The sequence below is a fragment of the Chanos chanos genome, chromosome 3, assembly GCF_902362185.1.
Source record: "Chanos chanos chromosome 3, fChaCha1.1, whole genome shotgun sequence".
Taxonomy (NCBI): domain Eukaryota; kingdom Metazoa; phylum Chordata; class Actinopteri; order Gonorynchiformes; family Chanidae; genus Chanos; species Chanos chanos.
Genome location: NC_044497.1, coordinates 24,727,329 through 24,755,000, shown reverse-complemented (window position 1 = coordinate 24,755,000; position 27,672 = coordinate 24,727,329). Strand labels below are relative to the sequence as shown.

At 40.4% G+C, this 27,672-nt stretch overlaps 1 protein-coding gene across 1 annotated transcript in view; it reads right to left on the bottom strand.

The window, feature by feature from the left end:
* Positions 1–12,194, bottom strand: part of syt6a (synaptotagmin VIa) — a 36,150-nt gene extending 23,956 nt beyond the window's left edge. Inside the window, exon 1 of the mRNA XM_030768900.1 lies at positions 12,038–12,194. Coding sequence (XP_030624760.1) covers positions 12,038–12,194 — 157 coding nt within the window. The remainder of the gene's footprint in view (positions 1–12,037) is intronic.
* Positions 12,195–27,672: the final 15,478 nt, after the last annotated feature.

Genomic DNA, 27,672 nt, shown 5'->3' with positions numbered 1-27,672 from the left:
GACAGTGATTTTATGCAGATATTGAGAGACAACAAACAGGTAGATGTGACTTTTTCAGTTTCAGCACATACATGTTGATTGTGGTATCTTCACAAATATCAAAAAACATATCTCAAGCCGGACAGACGGCACCACCCCTCCCTTGTTTTTAAGTACATTTTTATGCATGAAGACACCGAGTGAGATGGATCAGACCTGTGTGTTACTGGATAAAATGGAGACTTATAATAACGGTAAAGCATTGTATACACACACACACACACACACACACACACACACAGACACACAATATTGTTGCTGTGTTGATGAGAAACTAATTAAGAGAATGGTCAGAGAGGCAAGCCATGTTTTACTTCATATGATGTAGTTTCAGTCAGCAGACAGGACCAGAGGGGGTGCTAGGGGGATATCATGTAATTTTGCAGCACAGTCAGAGAACAATACAGCAGGTAATACCCTACCACAACACACACAAACACACACACACACTCACTCATACACTCCACACACACACACTCTCTGTAACACTCTACAGACAGACACACACACACACACACACACACACACACACACACACACACAACCTCAATTCCCTTGTCACTCTGACTGAGTTGACATCATCTCCCTGTGGTGTACATTCGACAGTCACGTAGAGTGAGTGATCTCCCTGAAGACCACTTTTGGCTTCCCTTTATCAACTTAGCCTGGGTGTGGGGGGGTTAAGAGAGGATGCAGTTCATGTATTTCAGCGTGGAGTCCAGCTAGTGCTGTAGAGAGTGAGTCTACATAATGACCAGGCTGAAATACAGAACATTACAGATGAACCTTGAGAGAGCTGAACAGGGTAAAATTGGTTTTCCTCTAATAGCAGAGATTTTGCAATAAATTCACTTTACCCTCAGGTCTGCATCCTGAAAAGCTGCACTTAGACTCAGTGCAAAACAAAAGGTTTGTTTAAGTATTACAGAAGGAGCGCCTATTATGTTTAGGTTCGTGCTCTTCCTATTGTTCTATTCTGAGTGCCTTATGTTCAGTGTGTGCAGAATTGTTATCAGACAACCTTTTTATTCAGCCCACTTTGATGGACTGTCTACACAGGGTGAAGCAGCAGCTTGAGCTAAGTGTGAGTTAAGTGTGAGTTGAGTTAAGTGTGTCCAGAGTGTGGAACGGAGTCAGTGTAGGTTTTGGCCTGCTGGTGCCTGTGAAAGCTAAGTATTCGAAAAGGGTCTCATTTCTGTCTGATACCTCAAAGGGTCATTGTGTTTGTTCCATTTCAAACTCATTTGGATTCATTATCACATATACAGCTTTTTCCAGAAATATATCTTAGACTGAAATTTACACTTTGCTCTCTGAGTTTTAAACACAGCTATGACCATTGTTTGTTCTGCCTTGGATTTGATCATGTATTTGTGTGATTTGCCGGCCTCAATTTACAACACATGAATTGTTTCCCCACCACTGAAATGGTGCAGGTTACAGAATGAGCACCATCAAAACACTTCCACCAGATCTCACTGAAATGAAAGAGGGATGAATAAAAAAATGCAAAATATAATTGAAAAATGAAAGAATGCACATCCTGGATCACCAATGGGAGAAAAATTACATCCTTTTCAGCTTGATTTTATTCATTTTAACAGGAGAAAAAGCCTTACAAATGTAAAAATGCCTTGCATGACTGAGCAGAAAAAGATCCTAAGCTTAGTCCGCTGTAATCTTCCACTCCATGACTGCAGCCCGTGGGGCAAAGGATCGTGTATGTGTATGTTAGACATTTAAAGCAGATTCAAGGACATTTCCATGACATGTCAAGGTCAGCACCTGAGGATGGACATCAGCTTCAGAATGCTGAGGCACATACATCTCCTTCACTCTCCTCCACCACTCCCTCAAAAGCCATCACTGGTCTTTCACAGACATTGCCATGGCCTCATCAATCATTTTATATAAATTTGGCATGTTTATGTTCACCGACTCATTGCTAAATCTTAGTGCATGCTTGTTAATTTAACAAACCCCAAGGTAACTGTAACAAAATATCAGTTTCCATTTTTATGTATTATATGAATTATCAGATGTGCAGACCTAATGAACTGATCTCATGTTTCATACATTTATATTTAAATTCAAGCGGAGAGTGAGGGTCAAGGAAAAGTCAAGTAATTTGATTTAATTAATGCATGTCAGACACTGGCGTGGAAGCTCTCCATACCTTTTGATTTTTCAGTGCTGGATCTGTCTGAAGGATAACGCAAATCAATGGAGAACAATCTGAATATTCCACTTACTGATTTGTCCTTTCCCCACATCCAACCCTGCTGCACCCAAAAAGAAAAATCCCATAGATTTACTCTTTCTCTGGTGGTTCAAGGTTGTGCCTGCCTATAAATAATAAGGAAATTGTTTTCCTGAATTATACAGGATAGGGGACAGCTTACATCAGATTTGGGAATTGCTGAGGACCCTTTGGAGTCCTATTCATATTTCTAATTAACCATATGTCAACACTCCAACACTTCAACAGGACAGAAGCTCAAGGATGAAGCCCTCTTCTTCTCTGGGACTGGGCTTTGTGGAAGGGGAGAGAGAGAGGGAGAGAGAGAGAGAGAGAGAGAGAGAGAGAGAGAGAGAGAGAATCTCAATCAAAATCCACTCGGACTTTCAAAGACACCTCTGAAGGACCTCGGGAGATTTCAGATCTCTCGGAATCAGCCAGTTCTCTGAAACGCATAATGTGCCGGCATTCCTCGAATGGAAAGAAATGAAATGAAATGAAAGAAGAGAAAGGCAGAGGACAGATTTAAGTCAGGACCAATTTGAGAGGGTAGATGGAAAAAAGGGGAGAATGGCAGATGACAGATTTAAGTTGGGACTAATCTAATTTGAGAGGGTAGATGACACAGAGGAATTTAGGGGAAAGGAGGCCATGGTAGAAGTGAGTTGTTGAAAGTTTTGCTGCACTACTTTAAAAAAAAAAAGCTTTAATTTTGCTGTCATGATTGTTTTTTGCTGTCATGGTTGTTTTTCTCCACACAGACTTTTGAACAAACACTTATCCTGGCGCGATTAGAGGATCGGTTATTTAGCAGCTCACAAACAAGCTGATGGAAAGCACTCCTGTTATTACCCTAATCAGATAGGAAAGCTCAAGTGTAAGTCTGATGGCTATCCAGATTATGATGGCACTTCAACAAACAAAGGCCAACTCAATTCAGCTTACAGCTCCATCAGAGAGGGTCGGCAGAGGTGTGCCTATGACTGGGCTAGCGGCCAGAGAGGACTCACTCACCCAAATAAACATGTGGTGGACTCATGCCTATCGAACAGAAAGCCTATAGTAATGCAGAGGTCTCTGACAGAACTCTCTAGCTTGATTCTTATGGCTCTCTCTCTTTTTTCAGTGATGTCAAAAGTTTCTCATGGGCCTCCTAGAACTTTTTTTTTTAATGGCAGCCAAGACAAGCCTGAGCCTGTTCCTTGGTGTGTCCAATTCTTTTGATTAAGCTGTGGTCAGCAGAAATCCAGTGGTCTGATCCAGTCAAATCCCCTAGAATTGATCTGCTGTCCTTCAAATTCCTGAGCAATGCCCCACTTGCATTTCATTTCATTGCACTACTTACAAGGACTTTCCACTTTCCGTCCCTCCTCCATTCCTCTTCCAATGTTTGGTGTGATTTCCAAAGCTATTTTACAAGTGGCATTTTTGTTTGACCAATTTTGTCATTTAACACCTGTGACACAAAAAGTATATTGCACACCCTCCCAAAATGAAGTTCTAGACATTCTCCCAGGTTTGGGATTACTGAATTTACTGTGTAAAAATAAGACATTCTTCAACAGGCAACCAGAGGACAGGGTTACTTGAGTTTGAAAATTACAGGGCATCCTCAACTGTCCAAGAAAGAACAGCATCCACATCCCATTTTTGTTTCAGCTCGTCCTTCCTACCTGATTAACATGCAGACCGCATTTCTAAACATTGTACCCCTTCACCTCTGCCCTGTGTATAATGGAGGGAGCGTCTGCCCCATGATTTTGCCTTGTACATCTCTCTATTTTCTAATTATGGTCTACCCATCCTCCTTGGCCTTTGCCATGCTGGATGGCTGTAATCTGCATGTGATAGTCCTCTGTTATGGTCAGGAGCACACTCCAAACTGAATTCAATCCACAATACCATTATGTGTGAAAGAGGCACAGCGAGATAGCGCTCCTTTGTAGAACCACTGCATCTGGCTCAGAGGTACAATGCAGCATCAATGTTTTGATGCAAAACAAACTGAAATGTTTTAAGCTCGTAAACAAATGCAGAAATGGGAGGGTGGGGTGTGGTCTGCTTTGTAGGGGTTTCAGGAAAATGAATATGTTTGTTATATTCTTTTACTCATCTCTCACTGGTGTGTGATCATACGACGTGTGAGCATCCCACAAAAACACATGCTTCTTATCTTGTACTTCATTTCATGCCTGGCCGCAGATTACCTTGTAGACAAAAACAATCCTCTGGAAGAGAATGAATTATTCTAAGGACCCAACATTTACATGTTGGAATGACCCCTGAGGTCACATCATGCTGTCATATTCAATGCTGGATTTCCTTATGTAAATCATTTATAGATCATTTCTAATTTAGATGTCAGAGCACGAATGAAAAAGGATTTTTGACAGTTGAAATTTTGGGATGACCCAATCAAATATTCATGAATTACCAGTTGTCTAAATAACTGAGTGAAAGATGTGGACACAAAAGTAAATTGTTTCACATTTTGATCAAAGGAATCAAACATTGTTGTAATGGACTGTGTGTGGGTTGAATCAGTATCTAATTTGACCTAGTTGATGTTCCTATGTGAAAAAAAGTTGCACAGAATTCATGTAAGACTTATTTAAAGTATCAGTAACAGTTGCAATGTTACAGTTACTCATAAGAGAGTGCTGTTTCCCATTGTACTCACTACAACCCTTACAGGGAATTACATCGGTTTTCACACCCTGCACTTGTTCTGGTCACATGCACCTTGAGATTCATTCACAAGGTCAACGATAAGAGCAACTAGTTTTCAGGCCCACCGCCATTTAATGGTGAATGCCACCATTTAAGGGTGAATGTATGAATTATATGAGTCATATTCTATGTGTACAAATATTTTTTTTGTTTCTGATGTGATGTGCTTTGAGCATCACGAATATGGCATGAATATGATTTTGGGTTCAACTCTCAAGCACAATGGATCAATGCCGGCGTGCCACTAAGCGTGCCACTAAGCACAGTACTTTGCTCCAAGGTCACTTCAGAGGTTTGTGACTTCCGTAATGGAAAATAGGAAGAGTACCCCGTTCCGGATAACAGTGCCACTCAAGTGAGTTAATGAACACATGCTTAAAAAATTATACAGTGTCACTGTTTCATATTCTAATTGTCAACATCTGTATGTATTCAGAGCTGAAGGGTGGTTAAAAGAGCTATTTATTTAACTCAAGGAAAGTTAATCAATGTTCAACTCTGAGGCAGTGTTAATTTTACTTTGGTGAGAGTGGGTTATATGATCACTGAGAAAGAGTTTAAAATGTGTGTTCAAATAAAGACTGCAAAAACTGTAATATTCATTTTCACAGCTTTGCTAAGTATGGTGTGGTATAAACAAATTTCACAAATGAATTTTCAATTAGATGCTTGCCAGTGTTAGTTGTATATATGTAATAATCTGAGAAGTATATAATTTGAGATTCTTTCTTTCATCTATGTTCATCTTAATTGGATGTAATCCAATATATTAAACCATATTTAACATCAGGACGTGCCTAAAGGTCATTCAATCAATTCTTTCTTTTTGTTCTGTATGGTTCCCTAAGGGCTGTTGTTTTGCAAATGGCCTAAACTGAATCTTCAGCCAAAATGACAGAGATGGAGTTTTACAACAACTATAACTGCTGCTGGAAAACATCTCAACCCAATCACAAAAACACAAAAAAACGGGCTCTTTTCCCTCTTCCACTGGCACTAAGGGGTCACCAACTCTCTCTCTCTCTTTTTCCTACTATGTCCCCCCAGCAGTTTGACATAGTTCTTTATTTAACTGTGACTACTTCATTTCTCGTTCGGGGCTGGGGGGCGAGGGGGAGCACGCTCATATCCTCAGGGAAGTGTTAATGGCACTCTGAAGGAAAACACAGGACACCCTCCCAGCACAGCTGATACCAGGAAATTGAAATAATGTCTGCAATGATAACTCTCACTTGGAGCAGATGTACTCTACACACTATGAAACACAGAGTGTCTGTTTCCACAGCATGAAGCGGAACAGAGAGGATGATTAACTGCCAAACGCAACAACGTCTCATTTGCATAACGCTAATGTGAAACGTATTATATATGATATACTGAATCTGTATCAATTCATCATTCACATGTGTTGTTACATGAGAAATACAGCTTGCATTACAACATGAAAACGATTGTGTGCTGAAGCCCACTTCAAAACTGGATGATACTTTGAGTAAGTGCTGATTTTTACAGCTGGAGGGGGAAAGAGACATCCTGAAGTATCTGCACAGGCTTCTTTGCACGGTTCAACTTGAATCCAGCTGTGGATAGTCTCATATTCCTACTCAAGGCAAATGAGCATTACAGAGTCGGATTGTTTACCTCATATTGGGTTATTCACCTGGATGGCATTTTACTTGTACGGTAAACACTGGAAACACTGTAACTCATTGGTGTGGAGAAAAATTGGCCTTAAGACTTTAACAAATGAGATTGAACAAACATTAGTACTCTGATGTTCTGATATTCCTGTTCATCACAAGGAGACTTTCATTCTGCAAAGTGCAAACACTTGCATCTCTTAGTTTCTCATCAGAGTGGATATGGAGGAAAGGCTGAATGAGCTCCAGGCACTTGGTGGGAAATGGTCTGGTTCTGATAGTAGCACATCAGTGAGTGCTTATGATCTGTAACAGGCTGTAGTTCTGTCAGTAATGTGTTTCTTCTGCGTCTTAAAACCTCAGTAGTTTCTTGTAAGCATTGCATAAGTTTCTCTCTTGGGGAAGCTTAGCCCTTCAGCGCGACAGGTTTCAAATTCCCCACAGAGATGGGATCATGTGGAGAAAAACCAACAGTCCGGCCCTCCGGGTTGTGAAGGTTGTCTTACCGACGGCAGAGAGATTGTTGTTTTTCCCCGGGAGCTGTCTGGCTATAGGCACAAGCATGTTATGAGGAACTGGGCACAATCAAAGATCACACATCCAGTAAACAACCTCTACAGCAACACAGAGGAGAAAAAATGTATTCTCAACAGCCTTTGAGCTCTCTGATAGAGGAGAGGGGAAAATGCTGGTATTATGTGTTCCAGCCTCAATAATATTCTTAGGTGCTTTCAGAACAAAGATCTGTCTGCTACAGACTGTGTTTGTGTTGCATGGTACTTATGGTACACCTGCCCTGTCTGTCTTCCACCAATCAGAATCCAGAGACAGGTCCTCAGAAGTCTAACTTGGAATGCTTACCTAGAATGCTGACCTGTGTAACATACACATGTAATAGGATTAAATAATTTATATCGATACAACAGCCATTCGTAGTTCTAATCTTCAAAACAGTTCAGAAAATCATCTTGTCTGTGTGTGTGACCTCACAAGAGTAAATACCATTAAACAGTGAAGGGTAATAAAAGCCATCTGTACGACCTCTCTCAAAGCGGTATTCTTCGCTTAATGCAAGCCGCAATCCTTTATTTATTCATAGGAGTGGATTCATATTCAATGCAGCAACACGGTGAGGGTGGGGGACGGGAGGGGGGGTGGGGGTTTGGGGCCCTGTGTTGCAGGGACAAGGAGATCCCACCCAGACAATCAGTGAAATCAGGAATGGCCCAACAGTCGAGTGTATTGATCATCAAAATTTAAAGTGTTAAACACACACATACACACATCCCTGGAAGAAGCACAGGCCTGTCCCCATTTGAATTCATTCTGTAGTTTTTCTTTTCACTTCACAAAGCTGTTTGGTATTCCAACCACTCCTCTTCTGCTTTTGTCTGTGGTGCGTTTTTAATGAAAAATAGGTTCCATACGGAAACCTAATACTTTATGCTCCTCAGTCCTCCACATGATTCTGCTGTGAAGAGTGGTTTCGTATTTAACCTCTGGGCTTATCTGCCTCTGCTGGTCAGGATGAGCTCCAGCTTTGATTGAGCCAGAACCTTGCAAAGGAATTACAGGGTAAAATGAGGACAGCTCCTTCGACTACTCGCGTTCCGACTGAAAACCGCGTGTGCGCAGATCGGCCATTAAGTCTCTGTCAAGTGCAGCATGTGTGGTCAAATTGGACGGACTGGTTCCTGCATTCTTCTTCCCCTGTCAGTGCTTTGTCCCCTCACTCCCTCCATTCCCACGCACATGCTCAAGCGCCATAGTAACAATTATCCCGTTGTCAGAGAGACACATAGTAATCATGTAAATTAGCCACTGCTGACGGACTTGTTTATTTATTTATTTATTTATTTTGTTCAGTTGCCTCAGCGGAACTAGCAGCACCTCTGCAACCGGGTATTATCCCTCACACGGCCCAGCTGGCTGCAGGCCAAGCCCTGATCTTATTGGGCAGTCTTGGGTCTATAAAAGAGAGAGTAGGTGGATACCCATGAATTATTAAAAGCTTATTCTTTAAGAGGGTGGGAAAAGAAGGGGTTGGATCATGGCTGTCAAGTTATTTTTGATGTTCCCTCTCCTCACCTGCAATGCGCCTTGTTTGAGTTTTTGTGTGTGTGTGTGTGTGTGTGTGTGTGTGCGCGTGCATGTGTGTGTGTGTGTGTGTGTGTGTGTGTAATAGATGCATAGCAATGACAGGTCTGATTCCTAATGAACAATCTGGATGTGAATGTCTTCTGCCAGCAAGAAGGCGGGCATAATCAAATTTACAACGGGACAGGCAGAATGAGAGATGATGTAATAACATCTTAGGCAATGTCTCTCTCCCAGAGCTCACCTGTAATTAACAATCCTTTATTGCTTTCTGGAGCGTTTTTGGCTTTCCAACAAATGGATGGGCGGGGGTGGGGTGGCTGGACATGTTTTTTCACCTTCGTTAATGTTGCAGAGTTGCAGAGGTGAGAAATGCCATTTCTCTGGTGTTAACTACTAATGTGATTGTGAAGGACTCCTCCAACCATCAAGCAGGGCAGAGCCATGTCATCTCAGAACACAGCGAATATTACAGGTTTGTATTAACAGAATGAAGCTGCATCCAGTTTTTTTGACATTCCCAGGGTGCAGTGACATTTGCAAAACATGTTAATTTGATTTTTTTTTTATCTTTAGTGATTCTAAGAGTGTCCTTTGAAATAATGTTTCCATAATTTTTGGCTCTACTAACTGATAAAGAACCAACACAAGTTTTTGAAAGTATTTCTTTTTGGTCAAGTATTCCTTTTTGGTCACTCTTGTAAATGGGAGGTGATCACAGAGGAGTTAGGTATGATCATCTCTACTTTACCATTATCACTACCCACTCAGTTGTCAGGTCACATGACCACAGAACGCTCAGAGCTCAGTATGTTCTCACAGCCTCTGGTTCTCTATTACCACTTTAAAGTTGGCTTTATTCGTAAACCTTGCCTAGGCCATACTGTTTTAGTGAAAATTGTCTAATGAAATACTGTAACTTAGAGAAGCAGATGCTGCAGGTGGGCTTGTTTACAGACGCAACCTTAGAAGTAAAGAGAGGGTAAAAATGACTTCACTCAGCACTGGTAAACACTGAGAATCACAGTGTGGACTTTCTGCTCTGCCTAGAGGAGGTTGCTGAGACAAACATAGTGGAATGCTACATTTTTAGCAACACTTCAAAGAAATGAACGGTAGATTCACTTTGAATTCTTACTGAAAAATGCATGTGACTTTCATTGGATTCCCACTGGAAACTGTGTCCGATTCAGATTAGATTATCACTGGGAATCATGTCTCATTTGCATTCCCTGCTTATCACCGAGAAACAACACATTGTCCAAAGGGTACACCTTAACATCTGTTTTTGCAACCATTCTAAACAGACTGTACAAAAAACTCCTCGATTCCCAGCGTTCTGTAGAAGACATGAGCACAAAGAAAACTATCTTGCAGACCAACCCGGCAGAGCAGTTTGACATTTTCCCCATGCATCAGGCGCACAATGATCTGAGAGATGCCTGGGCCACCCTCACTCAATCTCTCCCCAGTAGTGAGGGGGGAAAGAGGGGGTTTCTGTTTAGCCTTTATCTGGCACAAGTGATTCATAGTGATGGCTTGATAACATGCCATGGCATTTTGTGCCCCTACAGCTTCAGCTGCAGACAGAGGCGATGCGCTCCCCTCCCTTCAATTCCATCCCTGAGTCTAATGCAGACTGACACAGGATTATTGTCTGCGTTCGCATGACATGGGTCCCCACAAATAAAAATCCATCTTTCACAGCAACGTTTCTGCATGACGGACACAGCGGTGGCCAAAAATACCAGTGTTCTATTGGCGGTCTTATGTCTTGCGTTGCAAATAGAAAACGATTTTGACTCTGCACTAAAAACTAAACTAAAAAAAGAAGCTTCAAAATAACAACAGCAACAACAACAACAACAACAAAAACATTAAGCGTGAAGCGAAAAATTCTGAGTCATTTGCCCCCCCCCCCTCCCAACCCAACATCGCTGACATTTTAATACAATGTCTTAGGAGTAGATATAAGTGAATGTTGTGACATTGTTTATGTCTATTGCCCATAGCTGCACCATTGTGTAGCCATGATGACTACAATATTTCAAATACGAATCAATCATTCTACAGAAATCAATCACTCTACAGACATTGGGAATGCTGATATTACACTGAGACCTTTTGGCTCCTAACTACTGGAGATGGATTTGCTTTGTATTGGTTATGAAACTGTTTATTTGGTTTACACTTTTTTTTTCAGCATGGGACAGAGCGATGGGCTGTAGAGGATAACCAAGCAACACTGCCCATCAGCTGAGGAAGGCAACTCTGAGCTTACCTGGTTATCCATATTATTGAATATGACTTAATCACTATAATTTTCATTTTGGCACAGACGCCACTTCCGTCTCTGCTCATACACACAAATCCCCTCTCTGCGCCAAGCTCAGGGAACATTACTAAATACTTTCACATCTGACTGATTGGTGCAACCTCTCTGAATCCACTTCCCAATTCGCTTTCCTGTCCTAAAAATATCCTACCCCAGCTGCATACAAAACAAACAGAAAAGTCTGTTTGTTTTAGAGCACTTATTGGTCTGAGCCCTTAGGTCACAAAAACTCATTAAAGTTCCAACAAACATTGAAAATATTGTCTACACTCCAGTAAACATCAGAGTAATGTACAGAATGAAGTAGATACCCATGTTACACATCCACTACAACTAGGGTATGCTTCAGACATTCATTAAGTATATTGTCTAGCAAACTTTAAAACAGAACCCCTCACATATTTTATCAATTATTCACAGCAAATCCCCATACAGCTGTCACTGATTCAACAGCCTGCAAAAACACTGACTGGTTTTCGACGATGTTCCATCAGCTGTGTCTTTAACCCTTTGCCCTGTTATAATGGGACTTAGTATTAGTATTCATCAAATATCAGGACAGCTTTACTCACATGCACACACACACACTCACACACACACACACGCCTGTACACACATTTATAGTCAGTACAACTTCATACACACACATAGAGTCAGCACAGCTTCACACACAAACACAGACACACAAACACAGACACACACACACACACACACACACACACACACACACACACAGCTTCATACACACACATAGAGTCAGAGAATGAGCACCTCTGCCCTTGAACACTGGTTGTGTTCTAGACGTCCAGTCATAACATTCACCGAGTGGCGGCATATGAGCCAAATACTGCTTCTGTCATCCAGTATATACACTGGTGTTATTCAATTAGAAAATGTTGCACACTTATTTCATCCCTCAGAAATCTGTCACAAAACATTGATAGTAATAATGATTACCGGACTGGTCAGGGCTGAAGTCTTGATTGGAGAGCAGGAAAAGGAATTCCTCACAGGTGCTGTGGTCCAATAGGGAACTATCCTGGGTGCAGAGGTCAGCAATGAGGGTCACCGCCTTCTGACAGAACATGTCATGGCCCTGCGCTATGGTGCTCATGCTCTCAGATGCATCCTCTGCTACGATCGCTCCTCTAGAGGGCTCAGCAACGCAGCCGCGGAGCCACTCGTGGCGCCACGCTGCATCCACACACACACACTAGTTGCCTCCTTTTGTATGATTCTTGTTCCAGTCTCTCTGAGCTGTCTCTCGTGAGTGAATGTGTGTGGCTGTGGGGGTGAACAGTTTTATCAGTGTGTGTGTGTGTGTGTGTGTGTGTGTGTGTGTGAATATAGACACAGCTGAGTATCCCTCCCTCTGTTTGTGTGTGTGTGTGTGTGTGTGTGTGTGTGTACTTAATGATTCACTCTAGCCCCCAGGTACTTCCAGAAACAGACTTAATGCAGCACATTAAATCTAGAGCTCACAGAGCAAAAAAATGTGAAAAGCGATGAGCTCATCCCAGACATTGGCGGTAGCGTGGAGTGGAGTGTGTCTCGAGCCCCCTAAACACAGCACTCACTCCCAATACACCACTGTAATGAAAAGACGTTCATTAGCACCAGTGGGCTTGTTTTTCTCAGGTCGACCCTTCCCTCTGCTCTCTGCCCGTCTCCCTCTCCATACCTGTCCCTGGAGCTCAACACCCCCCTGAGTCAGTGTGTGTACACATGTACAGAGAGAGAATGGGAGGGAGGGAAAGAGAGAGAGGGGGAGAGAGAGAGAGAAAAGAGAAAAGAGCGAGCTCTCAGCTGTGGCTGTTTGATTGTATTGATGGGTCCTGTTTTCTAAAGAATAGTTCACATGGGCAAACTATTCTGCACTTCACCTATGTTTATTGCTGCTACTGGACAGTGGATCTACCAGAAGTGCACATGAGAGGTGTGTATGTGTATGTGCGTGTGTGTGTGATGCACACTTTATAACATTTTACATATTCAAGGTCCATCTGTGAAGCCTGTGAATCGTATTATCAATCAATACATGACTTAATTATATCTAATTGGCAGGAATCAATATATTGTGTCTGTCTGATTCTCAGAGACAAGAAGGGTAACAAACCAAAATCACCTTTTCTGAATGCTGTCACTTTAAACATGCTAGACCTCCGAAGTGCACCTAGAAGATAATTTAAGAAAAAACACAACAGACAGGACCACAAAAGAGGGCAATTTTATTCCATTGTAAAGTGAAGAATGCTCCTTGATTTGTCCTGTCGGCAAAATATCTTACAACATCCCATCTCAATTTAATTAAAGACAACAGTAGTCTCAAATAACATTCTAACTGACAGAGATCCTCAATAATTTTTCTTAATTATGCTCTAGCCAAATGAAATGACTGAAAATAGTCCCTTGCTCCTTTTGGAGAGAGAGAGAAAGAGAGAGAAAGAGAGAAAGAGAGGGGGGGGATTACAGTTGTACATAAGCACCTTGCATCTCTGACCTTCACTTGGCTTTGTCTGAACACTAGTGGTTCTAGCTGTGGTTCTTTAAATGGCAGCTTTATCTGCCTCCTCCCCTTTATCCAGAGTCTATGCTGGTCCTCAGGTTAACAAACAGCTTTATTTACCTTAGACAGGCATTAAATTACTCTCACCAAAGCTCGTCATAGGAGATGAATGCTTTCTGCAACTGTTACGTTTGATACATTCTTTTGTTTTTACCAGTAGCATACTTCTATAAACCCAAAGACCCAAAGCCATTTCTTCATGTGAGAGAGCTTTGTCATAGCACCATTTGGGATGGATTATCAGCGAATGTGACTCACAAGCAGATAATCATAACTGTGTGTAAGTAAACAACAGAAAAATATTATAGCCCTACCATGTGTTTGACTGATTTAGTGAGTGTAAGAAATTGCCTTGGAGAATAAAATCATAAAGAAAAATAATCAAGGAGATTGACAATATATGACTCATCTGTATGTAAAAAAAAATAATAATAATAATAAAAAGGGGACATTCCATTTAAGAGAATCTCATATATCAAAGTGATTTTACACAGCACAGAGTTTCTCATTAGGAATTCAAACACTCTTTTTAAGGAGCTGTTTCAGTTAGCAGTGGGAATTAAAAGTCTCGCTCTGGGATTAATTTCTTTGGATTCAGTTCAGCATGAACATTCATTCACTGACTTGTTCATTTCTCATAATAAACCTTATTTTTAAAAATCCTAAGCAAAATTAAAAATTAAACATGCAAAAAAATGCAGCGGAGTCATCTAAGGCCATACAAGAAAGTTCATGAACTTAAAATGAAAATAATAGAATAAGATTAAGGCAGCATTTCACAGCCACACACTGGTCTCTTGCAGAGGAAACTCAGCCTTCTTTTGACTCACTGCAACCTTTATCTTTGTATTTGTTGGTACCAAAGATTGTTTTTCAGTCAAATTCTCGGATTCACAGCAATTTTTCACCAAAAATGGTCATTGCCCACATCAGCCAAAAATAACCTCCAAAGCTACACAACTGTGCTTTACTGTATTTACTTAACAGTGATGAATTCATCAACAGTGAATTGCCATATATATGACTGAAAACTGCCTAATGAATATTAAACAAACAAACAAATAAAGCCCTATTACTAGCCAATATATAGTATCCATTTTTTGTGTTTATATTTTTTTCATTCAATTCCTCTTTTTCACAGATGGTGAGAGAAAGCAAAATTTGATAATTTTGCAGCTGCAGATAATGTGCAAAGCAATTTTGACTCTGTAAGCTGCACATTGACATAATTGCTGTATGTCGCAATACACACAATAGCAACAACAGAAACACCGGTAAATATTGATATACCAAAATGACATCTCAGAAACTTTGACAATTTAATAACACTTGTCAAGACAGTTTCCAAGATGGCCCCAAATGTTTGCAAAGATGAACATTTCATTTAGACCGAGGGTTTTGAGAAAACTGTCAGTTAAATGCTAGGCTGACAAAGAAGACTGCAGTTTTGAAAGGGTACATCTGGACAATACACAAATTTAGAAAGGATGAGACTTTTATAGTGCCATTTTCAAGGGCTCCAGCATCCTCAGGTGTAGCTTACCAATCTCCTACATTGTTTCTAACAGCAGACTGAGGAGATGGTGTGACAACTGGACACCATAGTCGCAAACCTAAATCTTTTTCCACACCGGCCCCACTGTCCTCTAATTCACAATTACAGCAGGTTCTCCCCACACTGTGACTCATGCACTGAGAGTCCAGCTGAAAGAGCCCCAGTAATTGGAGATTCTATTTTTAGAAAGTGTAAGAAACTGTAAAGATAGATGGTCCAATATATGTGACTGATATCAAAGCAAATGTGAAAGCACTGGATGAGGGTAATCGGTGATTGGTTATTCACGTTAACCCTTATTATGTCCAGTTACATCAACTGGAGATCGCAAAAGCTAACATTAGAGGCATGTGGCACCATCCCCTTGCTGTGTACCACAGACTGAGGTCGCTAAATCATTGACTTACTGAATGGTGCCCAAAAAACAACATAAGTTGCTAACTGTTGCTAATAACTGGTAAACTTTCTGGCCTATGTTTGGTCTTTCAAAGAGAGATGATATCCGACCCTCCAGAGAGGGTGCTGATTTATAGAAACCAGGAGAGTTTCTTGCTCTAAAAGAGTATACTTCCCCTAACTACTACAAAAAGCAAATTCCTGGTTTAAACCAGATAATGGTAGGTTTTTGTTTTGTTTTGTTTGGGGGTTTTTAGCTCATATTTACAAGTTTGGCATAATCCTTGGTCATTGTTTCAAGTTTAACTCACTCAAAGTATTTCTTCTTCATGTTGCTTACTGTTGCTGTTGATAAGAAGTCTTCTCGGTTGTTTGCTCTCGTTAGTGTTTATGGGCCTGAGGAATGGGCTCTGGGACTTATTTCAGATAGGCCTTTGCAAACTTTTCCAAACTGTTTATTACCACTGATAAGGTGCTGATTTTTGGAGATTTTAAGATCCCAATGGTAATTGAAATTGGCTTTGTGAGACAGACTTTTGCATCCATTCATCACTGCTGACATTGTTCAGATCAGAGTGTAGCTGGGTCAATTCATTGTGGAAATCACACTTTGGAGCAGATCCTGACCAAGTCCTATGGCACTGGTGTTGGAAATAATTCCATTATCTCAGATCATAGCCTTGTTACCAATGCAATACATTTGAGTCACGTGACTGTATCAGTTCCTGAATGTCATACTGATTGCACCTCCTACTTCAACTACTACTGCAGAGTTCACTGATAAGCTCTTAGACTCATTCTCAGTCATTCGTAAGCTGTTTGATTTAACTACTCTTGATCAGATAACTAAAGACCTAAGTGCTGCTTTATATATACTTTCACTGCTTTGTAGGGAGAGTTTGGTCAGTGGGAACACGCTTCCTGGTACACGTTCAAAGCTTCTCAGAAAAACTGCCTCACAGCAAGTGTTCAGCTAAACTGGAGTTTTTTTCAGCTCCCCAGACATAGACTCTTTTAAATTACAGGCAATCTCTCACTCCTGATAGGTCACTGTATAGCTGCATTCTGAGAGAAATACCACCAATAATCTCAGTTGACCTTGAAGTTCCAATGAGTTTTAGCTAAGGGTTAGTGATAAGAGATAAAATTCAGTTATTTCTTAACCCCAAACAACTCCCTGTTTACTGAATCAGTTAAAAACCCTGCTGAATGCTTTAATTTTTTGGTCTCCAATTGCTTACTCAGAATTTAGTGGTTTGATCACATCCTCTAAGTGTGTATGTTTGGGGCATACCACCTAGATTTTGGGGCATACCACCTAGATATCATAAAGTGGCTGTGTCTAACTCTCTCCGTAAACCTTCCTGTTGGACTGTATGTCTATCTCAAATCTTCCTTATATGTCTTAAGTTCTACAAAAACTGTTGCAGTCCAGATATGTTCTGTAGAGAACCAGTAGTTCAAGCTTAAAGGCTTGTGACTTCATCATTGCAAATAGACTGCTCATATTTAAGCACTCAGAGGCTTGTTTCTCTCCATGGTTTCAAATCTGTACCTGCGAGCTAGCTATCAGATTTGAGTGCAGGATTTGATTCTGTAGATTACAATATTCTTTTAAAGAGGCTGGAAGGCCTTTTTGGCAATAGGTGGACAAGAACACTCCTAATTTAGATCGCACCTAGGTGACTGTTACCAATTTGCACATATTTGTAACTATGGTGTCCCTCAAGGATCAGTGCATGGGCCGCTGTTCTTCTCATGTTACATGCTGTCTCTTGGTGACACTATTCCTAAACACAGTATGTTATGTTTATGATACACAGCCTTATATCAAATAAGGCAGATTATGTTTATCAGTTCTCTAAAATAGAGGACTGTCTGAAGGGCAACGTAGACTAGATCATTCATAAGATCTTCCTTACAAAACAAGTTCTCATACTTGGACTAAGGCTGGTAGTAAGCTAACTGACAATAAGTTGAACTTTGATGGTTTCTCTGTTTCACTCTTAATGTAACAAGAGACCTGGATGTTACCCTTGACTCTGACCTTACATTTGATGCTCCTTCTAGAACATTTCCTCCACTTATTAGGAACTTTGCCAAGATTAGGAATCTGCTCTTCTGTTATTATGCAGAAAAGCAAGTACATGGACCATTGTAATGCTCTGTTCTCTGGATGTCCCTGACTATTCCTAAAGTGCAACAGTTTGTTCAAAATTCAGCTGCTAGTTCTCACTAGAGCTCGAAAACTTCAGGACATCAGCCCTCCCCTGTCCTGTGTGGTTGGGCAATTTATTAATATAAATTGCTGCAGCTCACTTACAGAGATCTGAAAAGCCTTGCTCCCTCGCTTTTTAGTCATCTGAGTTGTTTTTAGTTCTGCTCATATGCTTCACTCACAAGGCACAGGTTATCTGGCCCTTTAAGATGGTAAGGACAGTTTCTCTTAAGGTTTCATCCTATCTTAGCCCAATGAGCCTTTTCTTCCCACCGTCAGCCTTAGTCTTTCTCCCTGGGTATCTCAACCCAGTATTCTTATGAAGCTGATTTGTGACAATGTTACAAAAATTGCTGTGTGCAGAAAATCAAACTGCACAGAATAATTTCATATGCTTTTTTTAATGTAGCATAAATAAAACAGAATGCATTCTATTACAGGTATATACCAGAGTCCAAGAATGATGTTCCTCTGTAGCTGAACAATTATGCAAAACAAACAAATAAATATATGCATTACTCAGGCAGCATGAGTGTAAATCGTCAATACTCAACATATTACATGCAATGTACCCACATTTCATTCATTTGATTTGATGAAGTCAGCCAGTGCTGTGCTTTGAAATGACAGTTTCGATGGAACGGCTGCAGTCATCTCATTTACCTAAATTGGTCTGGAACAGTGCAGTTGCCAGTTCGTTAGTGAGCAGAATATGGAGGTTGGAGACATAACAATAATGAATCATTCAGATTCATGTCGTAAAATAAAACTTCTGAACTTAACTAATTCTGAATCACTGGACTGCTCCCCCTGAGCATCTAAGCCTGACCTGCTTCCATTTTTTAGCTTTTGTCTGCATTGTACAGAAGGATATCTGGGCCCTTTATTTGAACAGAAATGTTCCAATCGCTTACATAAACAAAAAACAAAGGGCATGATTTGTGTGCTGTGCCCTCTCCAAGGTGAAATACTGCAGTAATTGATTTGTGAGTAAACACAAAATAGAGCAACAAGGCTCATTTGGTAGAAACAATACATTCAGCCAACATTTTCTTGCAAGCTGCAATGAATCTGTGCCAGCACAAACAAGCAAAATCATCTTAGATTGTGTATGGTGTGTGTTTGTGTGTCTGATAGCTTTAAGGATGAGCCATCTCTGTATTGCCTTAGATCCTGAATTTTTAAAGATATCTTTTGGTCACTGTTCATGTTGCTATGTGAAAACCAAAGTATTTTTTGAGATACTCTTTTTTTAAAAGCTATTAATAGGGCGGCACAGTGGCGCAGTGGGTGGCGCTGTCACCTCACAGCAAGAGGGTCTCGGGTTTGATTCCCAGCCAGGCGGCCAGGGTCCTTTCTGTGTGGAGATTGTATGTTGTCTGCGTGGGTTTCCTCCTTTGGCAATGAATGTGTGTGTATGAGTGCATTTGTCTCTGTGTCTGCCCTGTGATGGACTGGTGACCTGTCCACGGTGTTTCCCTGCCTTCCGCCCTGAGCACTGGGTTAGGCTCCAACACTCCCCGTGACCCTAATTAGGATAAGCGGCTTAGAGAGTGAGTTATTAATATATTCTTTATTTTATCTGGGGTATATTTTTGTCTGGCATGTCCATACACAGCAGGTTCAGCACTCTCAAACTGCTCTCCTAGTTTCCTCCAATCTGACTTCTGGTGAAATCCCACCATTTTGTGATTCTCACTCACAATGATGAGTGTATCATCCTCTTTAAACTTGTAACATTGTACAAGAGAGTGTTAAAAAGAAAAAAAAAATAGAATACTAGATAGAATAGAAATAGAATAGAATCCTCTGCAAATAATCTCAATGGCATTGTTGTTGAGCCTCTGACCTCAGATATTGTCATGCATAGTAACAAAGTTGGATTTGCAAAAGTTCATGTAAAAATACCTTTTGACTCTTTTTTAGTTTTACAATGTTTTTTTTTCCAGCCGATGATGATTTTTTTTCTCTCTGTCTTGCGCCGTTGATTTGATTGTGAGAAGCCAGAGTTGACAAGAATTAATGGCTCTGTCAGAGTGAAATTACCAAGGTGACACTTCAGTTATTCATGCTTTCATATGTGTCTGTGTGTGTGTTTTTTTTTTCCTTCAGTCAACCAACCAACGCACTCTGTGTCGCTTTCTATTTCAATCTTAGAGTTTTTTGGTCTCCAAATAGAACACAGCTCAAGTCACCAGCAGTTGGAAGACTTCCAAGAAATGTGTTGTGTGCTCAAAAACTGACAGAAGTATTGCCCAAAATGTTGAACAGTGGGATTGAGAATATGTCTGTATGTGTGTTTTAATAATCAAAGGGCTTTGAGCGTTGGCACATTGGTGATGAAGTAGATACATTAGATACATTCACCTTAAGGATTACCCTTCCAACATCCTCTGCAACTGATATTTCCTCAGTGTGTCAGTCATATTATAATGACTGCCAAACAGGTGTATAGACACTGTTGAGCCCTATGATTTCAAGACTTTGACAAACCAAAGTGGCAGAGGCTAGGATCTGATCTAAAACCAATTAACTTTACCTGAGTTACCTTTATACTGGCAAATGTATTCAAAGGAAAGAGAAGATGTGTCGCAATAGTCAGATGATCCAATCTCAAACCTGGTTCAACACACACGGTGCAACAGCTGGTTCATTCCATTACCGTATAGTGCGGTGTTGTTGTATTAAGAAATACCTGGGTCCAATGCATGCAAACTGAATTGGATTCAGCAATGCCACTGTGAGAGGCTGTATTCTAAGAGCACACAAACTGCATTCAGACTTTGAATAATGTAAATGTCCCCACAGCACTGTGGGGAGTTACAATACAGATAAATATTAACTCCCTAATGCAAAACTGACACTCATTCTTTTTGTACTGTGTACCAGTATAGCATGTTGTGTCCTCATTTGGACTCAGACACTTCACACTGTCACGTCTCAGTACAAACCCAGAGGGAAACATAAGCACCAGCAACAATAGCAAGAATGAAGTACTGCCGCAGACTGTATAGAAGTTCTTGTCCTCATTTTCTGTCCCAGAATGTTTCAGAACACCCTATAATATATGACAGATGTGAAACAATGCATGATTTCAATCTGGAAATGATAATAATAATAATAATAATAATAATAATAATAATAATAATAATAATAATAATAATAACAACAACAACAACAACAACGAAACAACAACAACAACAACAATAATAATAATAGTAAAAAGAAAAAGAAGAAAGAGAAACCTTAAAATCCATACATTTCTCATGAGAGAACATCAAAACTGTCATTACTGGACACAACATCTTCTGACTTCAAATAACAACCGCCCTCAGTGGAAAGAATACCTGCGAGCTAATTCAGACGTGTGTGTCTCTGATGTGTTGTGATGATGAGGGCAGTGTTTTCATATGGAAATCCACATCAGTGCTGATAAATCTCTCTGAAGTGACAGTGGCCATGGCTGCAGGTGTTGAACTTGAGTTACAGCAGCAATCACAGTGGTGAAAAAGAGGCCACTTACTCAAAGCCATGCTAATCAACAGCAGTACTCTTTTAAAAACATGCTCACAGGCATTACACGTCAGTTGGGTGTGTGTGTGTGTACATGTGCGTGTGCGTGTGTCCATGTGCACACGCGCACGTGTCTGTGTGTGTCTGTGTCTGTTGTCAGTCAAAACAGCTGTACGCTTGGCAAAGCCAAGGGGGCAATCACAATCAGCGTAATCGAAGTCTTTCTGAGACATGTCTATTTTTAAATATTTGCAACCTCTCAGCTGCAGCATAGACTCAAGATAAAGAGTTTGTCTACCAATACTTAAAACATTAGCCTGCAAGTCAGTGTACAATGCCTCCCTTATCTTGGATAAGACCCACCATGAACGGCTGCAATATCAGAGAGGAATTGCCTTTTTTCCTCCCCCCAACAGTCCAAGTCTACAATATAACCTGATATCCACCATCTTCTGTGTGGAAGAACATATATATCAAGCATTAATGTCTGCTTTAAAGAGAGAATAGACTAATAGAATAACTGCACATTCTGACACTCCAGGTTCTAGAAAGAGAACTCTTAAATAGCACCATTTCAGCAGCCACACTTCTCACAAACACATTCACTCATACAACAGTGTTAAAACCTTTTTAAATTAGGCCCCTTGGTGCACCTGCACACTAATTGTCGAAGTTGCAATGTTCTCCTCTCCAAAGCCTCCATGTCACCTGAAGGAAGATAGCACTGTATAGCATACACTGCTGTGTTTCTTAATTAAAGATGAGCTCAGTACTAGAGTTGTGGTTAAAATGAGCCTGGGATGGGAAGAAATCATATGTTCAACTGGCAAGGTTTAAATACTGAAGGCATCAATGGTAAACGACACCAAAGTGGAAATGTTTAGACATTCTGTGATTAATTTAGCATGGTACAAACCATTCAAAATGATGTTATATTTATTACAATTTATTTGTGGATTCAATCTGCTATATAAATGTAAGTGCAGGAAACCAAATTTCCACTTCATTGCTGTGTGCTGGCAGAAATCCGGCATGTATAACAATCTCACATGGAGCAACAAAGTCATTTGCCCCTTGTTTTCCATTCTTCCCTCTCCCCCCCCCCTCTCTCTTTCACTGAAGTAAAACGTGAAGTGTGATCATAATCATCTCCTCTGATAAGGGAAAAAACGAAAGTGAAGAACATAAATCCAGGCTCAACTTTGATTTAATGCGACAGGAGATTAGTGAGAAAAAGAAAGCAAGAGAGAGAGAGAGAGAGAGAGAGAGAGAGAGAGAGAGAAACAAAGAAGAGAGAATGGGGGAATGCAAATGTTGTTCCAACTACATTGAGAAGGACATGGTGCCTTTTCAACCCCAAGAACACCTGCAAAAAAACAAAACAAAACAAAGACAGACAGTCCTTGGAATGCTCACTTTGCTGTTTCTGAAAATCTGTTTTGAATCCTAAATTGGATTGAATAAAAGGTGTTGTATGTTTGATTTGAAATTTGAATTGCCACTTTTAACGCAAGAGAAAAATAGTGGAGACTGCACTTATGGGTGTTTATCTGAAGATCTGTTTTGAACTGTTTAGAATTGATGCACTAGAAACACACTCACTCACACACACACACACATGCACGCACCCACACACACACTCACACACACACACACACACGTTCCAAAGCAAAAATTATACAGTTAATTCTATTTCTTTCCTCTCTCCTTCTCTCTCTCTCTCTCTCTCTCTCTCTCTCTCTCTCTCTCTCTCTCTCTCTCTCTCTTTCTTTCTTTCTCTCTCTCACAGACACACAGTGACCAGTAGAAATCCTTGCCGATATACTGCAGTGTATTGGCTCTCCAAATTCTGATTTATTAATAGTATTCCCTCTGTGCTGATGTGCTTGTGTTATTTTCAGAAAAGACTTCACCTTTGGGATGGATTCAAAACATTACCACTATGCTGATATGCCCCTCAGTATAAGAACTGATTAAATTCATTCCGCAAAGTTTGATATTGCTTTTTACTTTTTCAGATTTTAACTTTGCTACCTGTTGAAAAAGAAAGCCTGCTTGTTTCGCACAGCAGACATGTTAGGTAAAGAATTCGACAATCAGTTGCTCAGAGCACAGATATGTTCCCTGTAAATGCTAGCTCATTAAGAACAAATGGAAAAATGTCTTCGTTACTTCACATTAACATTTTAGATTTCGTCCCAGTAGAGGTCTCTGGGGTATTGGCAGCTTAAACCTGACTCAACGAATAATGTTTCATTAAGGGAAAGGGAAATCTTGCTCCTGAGGATCAAGGCTGAGTACAAGTAGATACCATGAGAGAGGTCTGTTCCAGCGTCTCATTTCCAAAAACCATCAATGTCTAAAAGAATATCACATATTGTAAGTGTGCTTGTTATATTCGAGAATACAGCAAAACACTAAGCACTCGCATTTCTTATTCATTTTGTAGCAGTAAATGGTCACACGGTGAGAGAATAATGAGCCAAGCATAATATCCTCATTTTTCAAGGCGCCAGTGCCTGTTTTACAGCCATTGTCATTGGCACAGATGGGTTAGTGATGTTTTTCTGCAGACATCACAGGCTTGTGCCCTGGCACATCGAGACCCCTGGCATTGTAACTCTTTGAAAGCCCTCTCTCCACCATTTCAATTCACATTCTGTAGAAAACTCTGTGACTAGGAAAAAAGTAATTTTTTCAATTGGATGTTTTTTTTTTAAAATTGATAATCATGTTTCGTGTTTGAGGCATGACAGACGTAACCATGGATCGCATTAGCCAGTTATGCTCAGGATATATAATGCAGTTTACAAGTAGTGCATAATGAACTCAAGTTTAAAATGGCATTGTGTGAGGTTCAGTAGCAGATAAGCAATTCAGCAGAAGCAGATTTTCTCATTAATTGTTTGCTGGACACTTGAACACTAATAGTGTTCCTGGCTAGATATGTTCAGTGATACTAATGTTATGTTATTTGAACATGTACATGCTGTTCTCACACTTTCTAGTCAGAGAGGACTGCTGGTGAAACTGCCTGCTATTTTGCCTCTGACTGATATGATTTGTGTGTGTGTGTGTGTGTGTGTGTGTGTGTGTGTGTGTGTGTGTGTGTGTGTTTGAATTATCTCTAAATTTCCACCTCATCATGTTCAATATTAAACTGTCTTTGACTTTCTAATGACTTTTCTTTTTTTGCAGTTCATTAAAGGAAAGATGGAAGATCCAGGAGAGTACAGAAGGGCGAGATGACTGGTAGACAATGCAGACTCATTAATCATGAACGATGTAGCCATACCACTCATGAGAATTAATAGAACAATCAGTGAAGTTGTTTTTGCTACATGTGTGAGCATGGGGCCAACGCAGGAGGACAGGTTGTCCAGTCGAGCAAGAAACGAGAGGAGTGGGTATGGAAAAAAACCTGAAACGGAGTCTCATTATGGTATGTGAAATAGCTGGAAACTCCCAGATATAGCAAAAGTCTTTTATTGTTCCAGTCCCACTCTAATGCTCTACAGAGCACAAAATGTGGAGCTTAACAGAGTAAAGCAATGGACACGCTCTCTGTGCACATTTGCATATTCAGACTGTATATTGGAGTTATCTTAGAGAGTACCGAGGTGGTTAGTATCTTCCCTCTCTCCACCCACTGAACAAAGAAGACCAATAATCGCAGTAAAATGCTATTTGGTGGGCGTGAACATTTTTATTCATACACACTGCTACATACTTAATTAGATATTTCCCCCATTTCACTCCAAATAAAGGATTTGCATATCAATGAATATGATTTATCAGGAGAATGAGCTGTCTTTTCAGATATTGGAAATACCATTAAGAGCACCAAAATTAATCAAAAACACAATGAAAACAAAATAAAAGGCGAGTCTATACAAAATTCCCAACCTCCTTGCCAGATTGTGCATGCGCGCGCACACACACACACACACACACCGAATGAAGAACAAATGGCTAAATAAATAAATAACATTTTTTAGCTCATTGTTGCCTGTGGCTCCAACTATGTGAATATGAGCTCACATAGTTTCAGTAAGGGCAGCCATATCGTTATGAAACTGTCATTTCTAGAGCTATATCAGGGTTGAGGACTGTAATAATCATCTGTTCTCCCCTTCCCTCCCCCACATATTTATTCTTCTTATTAATGTCCAAGTCTCAGCCATTAGACTGACTCGACCTGAAGCCATGCAAGACCCTAATATGGAAGTGCAAGTCAGAGCCACCCTGGCAGTGTGACTAGAGCAAACCAAAGCTTTCCACCCCAGCGGCCAGGGCTCATACAAATTCATTTGAGAGAGCATCTGGGAGTGCCATCTCTAGCGTGTCTGTGGTTTGCCTGGGGCTCTGTTTGCTCAGGTAATTTCTAATGTGTGTGTGGCGCCATACCAATGACTTCAAGACCTCAGCAAGGAACCTATATAACACTCATCTATATATACACAATACTACATAGGTGTTATTTTTGGATTAGGTTATAAATTTACTGTCCATGTAGCCTTATACATATATACATATATATATATATATATATAGAGAGAGAGAGAGAGAGAGAGAGAGAGAGAAAGAGAGAGAGAGAGAGAGAGAGAGAGAAAGGGGATACAAATGAAAAAACACACAGAAAGCTAGAAGTAATCTGATTCACACAGGAGAGAAGCAGACTTCAGGCAAGTCTTCAATATGAATGTACCACTGATAATCATTCATTACACCTTTAGCAATTACACACATTTTCTCCAACTCTGAGCAATTGTTCTTCTGTTCCACTCGTCAATCAGACTAAGCTAGCATCTAGTGTATGTATCTGGAAGAATTATTGTTAAAAACATAAACAAAGACAAAAAACTGCTTCCAGAAAAAAAGCCTCCATTGCACCTCCAGATCTTGTCTGATTCAGCCAGTTATGATTGAAGAGATTGGTGCAGTAATTTGAGATAAGAGACTGACTTTGTGAGTCAGTACTAAATGTACTTAGGACATTACTTTGGTAAACTACAAGAGTTATTCACCCCTGAACTAGCTCTGACTTCACACTTGGAAAATGCTAAAATTTCTGGATACCCCCATCCCCCCCAATAGCATGAGAGCTCTTGTCACCCTTTTCTCCCCTTTGTTTTTCCCTGCAGCTGCGCTGTGTCTAATCACAGACGTTCACTATGTGAAATCAGCCAGGCGCAATGGTGTGATCTATGGCTGGGACTTGGTGGCATGAGCTTTGCTTTTTTTGGTGTGGATACACACAGGCCTTGATGATATCTCTTGACGTGGAAATATTTCTGATTTCAGACTTGTATTGTGCTCCATTCTCATTATTGTACAGAATTTCTTTGTAAAAAGGGAAGCAACTTTCCTGATTCACCTGCTGCTCCAAAAAGTTTTAAGCAGTGTAACCTGCAAATGTTTTTGAGAGGATCAAAAATGCTAACAGACACCATGGGATTTTTTTTTTTGGTCTGTGCGAACGTTTTCAGCAAACATTACGAGGTGTTGCCATTTCCTCCGGCAACACACACACAGACACACACACACACACACACACACAGATGAACCCTTGACACACAGGGATGACATCAAACAAAAGGTCACACAACTAGCTGCAGCCACATTTAAAAATAGACTGGAAAAAGGAGAGCCAAACACAGTTACAGTCTTTTAGGAAGCAGGATCCAGATGCCAGTAGGAGATTCAGTGAAATGTCAGAAGGGGGAGGTCAGCTAGAGAACAAAATGTAGCTGTACACCTGTTTTTAAATTTACAATTTAACAAATCTGGTTGTTGGGTACAAGCAGTTGATCAGGAGTCTTTTATTGAGCCTGTGTTTGAATTCATTGCATATCTGGGCTTGCCACCATCATCCATAAACTGAATCATATTTGTATGATTATGGTGACAAAAGATTGGAAATAAGCTTTTCTGGCACCTTTTGGTCATCTGGGAAACATGAAAGGTTTGGGAAATTAAAGCTACAGTAAGAAGGCCATAATCTAAATGGAGAGAGAGAGAAGTAGAGGGGAATAAACTGACTTTGAATGAGATACAGCTGTATGAAAAGGGAACTGAGCATCCCAGAAGACTGAAAAGACACAGTGAAAAGAGAAAGTGGATTATAATTAGAGGAAAAAGACAGTGGCAGCAGACAATTTATAGTAGACAGTTACTTTGAGTCCTGTCCTTCAGATGCTGAGGTACTTTCAAAATTGGATGTGAAATTGCCAGGAATCTGTCTTTCTATTTTTATGGACCTTGTATGGTTATTTATCACAAAAACAGAGCATGACATGTATGAGTGACAGATTGATAATGCTTCTTTCTGAAGCATCTCTATG